General features: G+C 43.6%; 1 protein-coding gene across 1 annotated transcript in view; it reads left to right on the top strand.

Annotated features, from left to right (window-relative positions):
* GFRA3 (GDNF family receptor alpha 3) overlaps positions 1 to 8,406 on the top strand; it is a 30,295-nt gene that overhangs the window by 17,867 nt on the left and 4,022 nt on the right. The window contains exons 2-3 of the mRNA XM_007939080.1: positions 1,348 to 1,656; positions 6,971 to 7,087. Coding sequence (XP_007937271.1) covers positions 1,348 to 1,656; positions 6,971 to 7,087 — 426 coding nt within the window. The remainder of the gene's footprint in view (positions 1 to 1,347; positions 1,657 to 6,970; positions 7,088 to 8,406) is intronic.

Raw genomic sequence — 8,406 nt, 5'->3', positions numbered from 1 at the left:
GACAGACAAGTTTGTCTTGCTGTTGGAGACCTCTCGTATCACCCCCAACTGGGTCCCTGTGGCTGACTGTACCTCTGTCTGGCTTCCTGGCTTTTAATCCCCTTTCTCCTGCTCTCTGGCCTGCTGTTTTGGGCATCCCTGAGTTGTCCCTGGGCCGACTGCTCTTCTATCCGGGTTCCTGGCTTTTATCCCCTTTCTCCTGCTCTTCTGGCCTGCTACTCTGGGCGGGCCTGAGTTTCCTCTTCTCACCTAGTCCCTTTGGCTGATTGCTCTTCTCTCTGACTTCCTGGCTTTTAATCCCCTTTCTCCTGCTCTTCCCGCTTGCTACTTTGGGCGCCCCTGGGTTGTCTCTCCTCACCTGTAACCCTGGAACTGTTCATGTACACTTTAAATTGATTAATTTTATATTTTATGAGTTTTACCTCATTAAAAAAATCATCTTCCCCTGCCATGGCTCTGCCCAGGATCCTGTTTCCTTGCTTCGGCAGGGTCATCGGGTTTTGCTTCAAACATCTGTCATTCTCCTTCCTGTAGGCTGAGCAGCCTTTTCTCAAACCCCCTATTTATTCTTGGGCCTGATATCTGCTGTCAAGATTGTGACTGTTGCAGACTATGCAGTCCTGCTAAGGTTCTTTCTCCTCATTCTTAATTCCTAAATGTCCTATTGTGCTACCCCAAGACTTTGTTGCTGTTTTGGTTACCTAGTGCTGCTCTAACAGAAGATACCACAAATAGGATGGCTTTAACAAACAGGTGTTTATTCCTACAATTTGGAGGCTTTAAGTCCAAGTTCAAGGTACCAGGCTCTAGGGGCTGGGTGAAAGCCCCTCAACCTTGGGCTTCAGCTCTGCCTCTTGCTCCCAGCCCACTGAAGCTAGAGTCTTTTCTTCACTCAGACAGCTGCTGGCTGCTGAGGCTGACAAATCCAAGGTCAACAGATAACAAGGCACAATCCTGATATTACCAAACCACACAGCAGGCCATTAATTTAAGTCCATTAAAAGTCCCAAGATTGGCAGAGCATGGCAGGCTGCTGAACAACGACTCGGCTACATGCAGGGTTCAAGTGTGCCATAAGCTAGAGACCATTCCCAAAGCTGTTTCTTATATACAGAAAGCAGACCAGAGACTCAAAGGCAGCTACTCAGCTGCTCACAGTAGATTCCACCATGGAGTTGCCAGTCTCATCATGGGGAATAACTATCACCAACTGCCCAGCCACTCAACCAGGCCCAGCCAAGTTGACACACAACCTAACTACCACAGTTGCCCAATGTTTCATTGGGAAGTCCCCAACCCTGTCTCACAACTTATTACTCCCAGACAGGTACTCTGACCTTATGTGAGCCTCACTTGGTCTCTTACTCTCTGTAGGGGATCCCCTCATCACAGAGGGTCGGCTTATGAACAGCTGTATCCAAGCCAGGAGGAAATGCCAGGCCAACCCTGCATGCAATGCTGCCTACCACCACCACCTGGATTCCTGTACCTATAGTATAAAAACCTCATCAACCTCAAAGGAGCCTGCAGAGTGCCTGGAGGCTGCAAAGCAGCTCAGGAACAGCTCTCTGATGGGCTGTTCATGCCACCGGCGCATGAAGAACCAAGCTACCTGCCTGGACATCTATTGGACTATTCACACTGCCCGCAGCCTTGGTGAGGTCCCCATCCTAAAGTGGACTAAGCCGGGAAATGAGAAGATGGCTATTGGGGGCTGTTTATTAATCCTACAGAATATGGGCCATATGATAAATTTCAATAGGGATGATGATGAAACTATATCAGAGGTGGAGAGAGGACTTGGCAGTAGTCTTTTGGGTTCCCACAACATTGCTCTCTCTTCTCTCAACTTCCCCTGTTCTTACTTGGCAACATGTAGCTCCCTCTTGGCAGGATACTGAACCAAGCTGAGGCCCAGCCTGGGGAAGTACTGGATTATAACGGAAGGGTGTGGAGAGGAGGAGGTACGGAAAAAGATTGTAACCCATAAACAGGCTTCAAACACAATGTAATCCATAAATTCAGAGAGACTGGGAGGTAACAGTCTGGTCAACCTTTAACAAAAAGGATACTTTTTAACCAGGCGAGAGAGAAGGCACAGGAAGAGCCAAAGAGAGGAGCCTCTTCTGACTCTTAGACCCTTCTTTGTATTAGCTTTTACTAGACTATTCTGCACTAAGGAAACAGTGACTGGCAAAGGAAGTTTATTTCTTATTAATGTTCTGTGTTGACTATTTCATGTATGTCTTGATGCTGGGATTCAAGCTAAAGGTACAGCCTCATGTGGGATGTGCCCTTATCATGACAGAGGGAAACAGCAATGACAGAACCATGCAGTGGCTTTTAAAGCTTTTGCTCATATGTTGTGTATTTAACATATACACTAATTCCACTCACATTCCATTGACAAAAATGGGTAACACAACCAAGCCTGACATCCCTGGGGTAGTGAAGTATACTCCTCCTCAGGAAAATATTACAAATCACATGACAGTAAGTGAGGGTATATAATCTTACAAGGAAAGTAAAAATTGGGAATCTACCATAGTCCATCACGTGGTCAACATACTCACTTCCCTCCCTTCTACAAGTAAAATACACCCACCACACTTCCCAAGAAAGGTGCCCTAAAAGTTCTATACAAACATGACATCAGGCTCAAAGTGTAGGATATCTTGATAATCTCTGTATCTGATCCCGGTGTGGCTCCTCTTGATCAAGAAACCTACGAACCAAAAAAACAGGTTGTCTGCCTTCCATATGTTCTCAATATATAATAATGGAACAAGGAAAAAACAAAACAAAAAACCCAAACCCACTGCCATTGAGTCAATTCCAACTCATAGAGACCCTATAAGACAGAATAGAACAGCCCCACGGGGTTTCCAAGGCTGTAAATCTTTATAGAAGCATACTGCCTCATCTTTCTCCCAGAGTGGTTGGTGGTTTCAAACTGCTGACCTTTTAGTTAGCAGGTGATTGCCTTAACCACTGTACCACCAGAGCATCTTGGAATAGGGACAAGATAACCACAAATAACATTCCCAGTTAAAAAGAAGATGAATGGAAGGTACACAGCAGACGCTAGTTCATTGCACTTCTGAAATTCCACTAGACAAATGTTGCAAGGGCACTCATAGCGACCCCTCCTTGGGTTTCCAAGGTGGTATCACTACGGAAGTAGATTGCCCAGCCTTCCTTACGAGGAGTGGCTGGTGGGTATGAACTGCCAGCCTTCTGGTTAGCAGTCAAATGCTTTAGGCACTATGTCACCAGAGCTCCCAACTCTTCCATGAGAGTTTGAATTTTCCTTCATCAAGCCCTATTTCTATTCCATGGGAGTAATTCCTCTACCCATTGTTTTCTAGGACTCTGGGGAGCCCATGCCCTCTGGAGAGTCCTTCGTTTTCCATTATTCTCTTTGGCTGCATCTGAAGAGAGCATTGGAGACTACAACTTCCTTGGACTAAGCAAAAGTCTCAGCCTGCTTCCTGCCTGAGGAATGTTGAGGCATTTAAAGACTCAAATAATTACACTCCCTTTTAATCCAGGCCAATGGCTTGTTTAACAGTACCGTTGTTGTTGTTGTTGTTATGTGCCATCAAGTCGGACCCGACTCATAGCGACCCCTCCTTGGGTTTCCGAGGCAGTATCACTACGGAAGTAGATTGCCCAACCTTCCTTCTGAAGAGTGGCTGGTGGGTTTGAACCACCAGCCTTTTGGTTAGCAGTCAAGTGCATTAGGCACTATGCTACCAGAGCTCCCATTTGAAAGTACAGTTGTCTCAAAACATAGTTGCTTTTTATTTCTTTGACTTCTGTCACTTTGTGTGCCGATATCCTTTCTCACAAGTCTTTTCAAGACATGCATCTCTTTCTAGACCTACTTAGAAGCACCTTGCCCTTATTAGACTTCTTTGGGAGAGCCAGTATCTTTGATTTCTTTTTTTCCCCTTGAGTTCTTTGGTCCACCTGGCAGGATTTATTGGATACTATCTTAATCGATTGAGAAATTTCCAAAAAGGCATAATAGCCACACACTTGATTTAATCTTTGCCCCATAGCACACAAAGCATTTGTCAGTTTTATCTTTTACCATTTGAATATGGGAAATAGTTGCATCTCTCAATCCTGAAAGCCATGGGGTTTCTGGATTCTCTCTTTTCCCTTTCATCTGTACCTGTAAACTGGCTAGTTCTTTCCTGAGCATGTATCTTTCTTGTAGTACCTTGACAAATACAGCCAATAGCAATCAAGACATATTAGTAAACTTCTGATTTTCAGCTTCTGGTGGCACAGTGGATAAGGCACTTGGCTGCTAACCAGAAGGTCACTGATTCAAACTCACCGGCTGCTCTGTGGAAGGAAGACTGGGCAATCTACTTTCATAAAGATTTACAGCCTTGGAAACCCAATGGGGGTCGCTATGAGTCGGAAATGACTCGATGGCAGTGAGCTTGTTTTTTTGGTTCCCCTTAAGGCACAAGCTCATTCAGTACATCATCTTCCTTCCAAATTAGTGCAAGCAACACTTTACCAAATGCTTTGGTACTGCAGGCAGTTCTTGGATTATGAATGAATTCTGTTCCTAAATCTGACTTTATGTAGAATTTGTAAGTAAATTAGAACAGTTAAGTATGGTTCATATCTAAAGTCAGTCAAATGTTTGTATCAGTAAATAGTGTACCTTTCTATGCATAAAAAACATTAAAGAAACACTTTCAGTTACACTAAAATATCTTTAACATAATAATACAGTAATAATAATAATAATGTTTTCATGCGTGTCCCAAAGTTGTTGTTGTTGTTGTTGTTATGTGCCGTCGAGTTGGCCCCGACTCATAGTGACCCCTCCTTGGGTTTCTGAGGCAGTATCACTACGGAAGTAGGATTGCCCAACCTTCCTTCCGAGGAGTGGCTGGTGGGTTTGAACCGCCAGCCCTCTGGTTAGCAGTCAAGTGCTTTAGCCACTATGCTACCAGAGCTCCAAAGTAGTGCCCCTTTATTAATTATATACCTGCAGGAATATATCTAGTGGTTAGAAACAGTGACTCTACAATCAGTCCAGGTTTCAAATCCCAGCTATACTTCTCATTAGCTTATGTGAATCTGAGCAAGTAACTTAATCTCTCATCCTCAATTTTTTCATACTTACCCAAAGTTTCTAGGAGGATTATTAAATGAGATTTTATACACATTGTCATAGTTATCTAGTTCTTCTATAGCAGAAGTACCACAAGTGGGTAGCTTTAACAAACAGAAACTATTTTCTCACAGTTAGGAGGTTATAAGTTCGAATTCAGGATGCCAGCTCTAGGGGAAGACTTTCTCTCTCTGTTGGCTCTGGAGGAAGATCCTTGTCTCTTCTCAGCCTCTGCTCCCGGGCAGTCTTCATGTGTCTTGACATCTCTCTTTCCTCATCTCTGCTTTCCTTACTTGTTTATATCTTTTATGTCTCAAAAGAGATTGACTCAAGATACACCTTATACTAATCCTGCTTCATTAATGTACCAAAAGCTACACATTTAACAACTGAGATTATAACCATAGGTATAGAGTTTAGGATTTACAACACATAATTTTAGGGAACATAATCCATAACACACACACACACACACACATATATATATAATATGTGTATGTGTATATATATGAGATTTACTTATTTTATATATATATATATATATATATAAGGTATGTTAATTAATTTTATATATATACAGGTATACATCACTTAACATCCATGATACATTCTGTGAAATAGGATATTACGTGATTTGGATGTTGTGTGAACACCATGTTATATTACAGGCAGTCCCTATACAATGTGTAGTTAAATTCACATAAAGCTCGTTATAGTAAAACCTTATGGGAGCCTGCTGGACAAAGCCTGAGAGCTGTATCCAGTCAATAAAGGAGGCCAGCCTTGCAGGCTGGGCCAACAGGGGCTGCATCTGCAGCTGGATTCAGACTTTGCGCATATCTGGGGGTCAGGGGGTATAGAAAGGTGGCCATGGTAGTTGATAGGGACCATGTTGGGGTTGTTGGGAGCACGGCTAGATGTGATGGCCCTGGCTGCTGCTGCCTTGATGATGCCATCATTTCCTGATCCTGCAAACCAGAGCCTGTGAACACCCCAGGCCTGCCCAGGGTTGCCAGCATCTATAGCAGGAGCACAGGAGCCATGGTAGGTGCTGCCCTGTACTGGTAGTGAAAGGCTGCACAGCTTCTGGGAAAGCGAATGAAGCCAGGAAGAGGGGAAGGAGGAGGCAGAGAAGGAGGCACTTAGAGATTGGGATGGTCCCTGGAGCCCCACTGATCATTTATTCTGAAGGTTTGGGGTCTTTAAAACGATTAGGGGAAAATAATAAATAAAAAGAGTGCTGCTTTCCTTTTTTAAAAAAAAAAAAAAAATCCTTATGGGACCACAGACTTATAAGTGGTTGGATGTTGTCCCAATGAACATTAAGTGACATATCTATACGTGTGTGTGTGTAAATATATATATATGTATACCAAAACCAAACCCACCGCCATAGAGTGAATCCTGATTCATAGAGACCCCCATTGGGTTTCCAAGGCTGTAAATCTTTACAAAAGTGGAGTACCTCATCTTCCTCCTGAGGAGCAGCTGGTGGAGTGTAAACCACCGACCTTCTGGTTAGTAGCCAAATGCCTTATGTACTACTCCACCAGCTTATACCATAGTGCCAAGAACACAGTGTGTTCAGCAAATGGTAGCTTTTATTATTTTTATCATTAAACCTAGTTTACTCATCAAGCACAGTCCATGCCTTCAGGGCCCTGACTTTTTCTAATCTCTGCCCAGTTTACAGCTAGTTGGGTAGAGCCTGTGCTTTTTCTTTTCCTCCACAGGGCTTTGAGGTCTGGTCCAGCAGCCTCAGCCCCTCATTCTCCCACCCCCACTCTGATCCTCAGGATTCTGGTGCTCCCTCCACCTTGTCTCTAGGTGACTACGAGCTGGATGTCTCCCCCTATGAAGACACAGTGACCAGCAAACCCTGGAAAATGAATCTCAGCAAACTGAACATGCTCAAACCAGATGTGGAGGGCAAGCCCAGGCTGGGTAATGGGAAACTGGTCTTGGACCCCAAGGGAAGGATGTTGTGGGAAACATAAGCTGGAGAATTTGTGGGGGAACAATTCCTAGCCTGCCAGGTGACTAAAGAATCATCCTGTTAGTGTGGGAATCTGAGCTATGGGGCATGATCTGGTCCTACAAGAGCTATCAAAGAGCAACAGCTATTAGGGAGCATTTGAAGAGAGCCCATTAAGGCTCCTTGGTTCCAAAGGCTGATCTCTACAAAGGGTGTGGTGGGAGTGGCAGGATGGGCAGCAGTCTCAGAAAAAAGTACTGAAATGGAGAATTTACCATTTGAGGCAACCAAGAAAGTAGCTTTTTTCCCTAAAGGCTAAGAAATTGTTTGTTTTCAACCAATCTAATGAGATGGGTGAGGTGTTGGGCAGGGAAAATAGTGAGAGAGTATGTTACTCTACACAAGGGTGACTCAGGGTGGGGAGCCATCAGTCTGGCAAGGACTTTGATGCATGTTTTTCAAGAAAATGAGGCTGTTGAGTTAATTGGCAAGGAACACACACACACTCCCTCTCTCTTTTTGAGAAAGATTTGAGCTTTGCTGTCAATTCTATATGTTAGAATTAGAATTTTTTGGGAAAATAGAGATTTATGCACGACAAACTCTTAGTTATAAGGGATCAGTGAATATACTGTTCCAGTTACTTGATTGTTTTGGCTGCTGGAATATTCTGTTAATAAAATTACCACCACAATTCCCCAAGACTAAGATATGGTGAACTCCTGTGCATGAATCAATGAAAGATGGACAAATGACATTAAAACTGAACAGACTAGACAGATGCAAACAAAAACTAAACAGAACTTGGTTGCATCTGTTTTGGACAGTTCAGAAGGTTCTTTGGAATTTTGCAGGGCCTCTAGGTTATGATTTCCACCATTAGATCTTACTACATAAGACCAAGGAAAAGGTGGTGGTTATTTGAGTTTTCTGGCTGCTTGAATTCTAAATAAATATGTATAGGGATATATGTATACATATATCCATCCATATACATGTTGTTGTTGTTGTTATGTGCCATCGAGTTGACTCTGAGTCATAGCGACCCCTCTTGGGTTTCTGAGGCATTATCACTGCGGAAGTAGATTGCCCAACCTTCCTTCTGAGGAGTGGCTGGTGGGTTTGAACACCCAGCCTCCTGGTTAGCAGTAAGTGCCTTAGGCACTATGCTACCAGAGCTCCCTCCATATACATATATGTTGTTGTTGTTGTTGTTATGTGCCATCGAGTCGGACCCGACTCATAGTGACCCCTCCTTGGGTTTCCAAGGCAGTATCACTACAGAAGT

This window comes from Orycteropus afer, unplaced genomic scaffold (assembly GCF_000298275.1).
Source record: "Orycteropus afer afer isolate SDZICR_OR568_19922 unplaced genomic scaffold, OryAfe1.0 scaffold00056, whole genome shotgun sequence".
Classification (NCBI taxonomy): domain Eukaryota; kingdom Metazoa; phylum Chordata; class Mammalia; order Tubulidentata; family Orycteropodidae; genus Orycteropus; species Orycteropus afer.
This window is presented reverse-complemented; position numbering and strand designations above follow the sequence as displayed.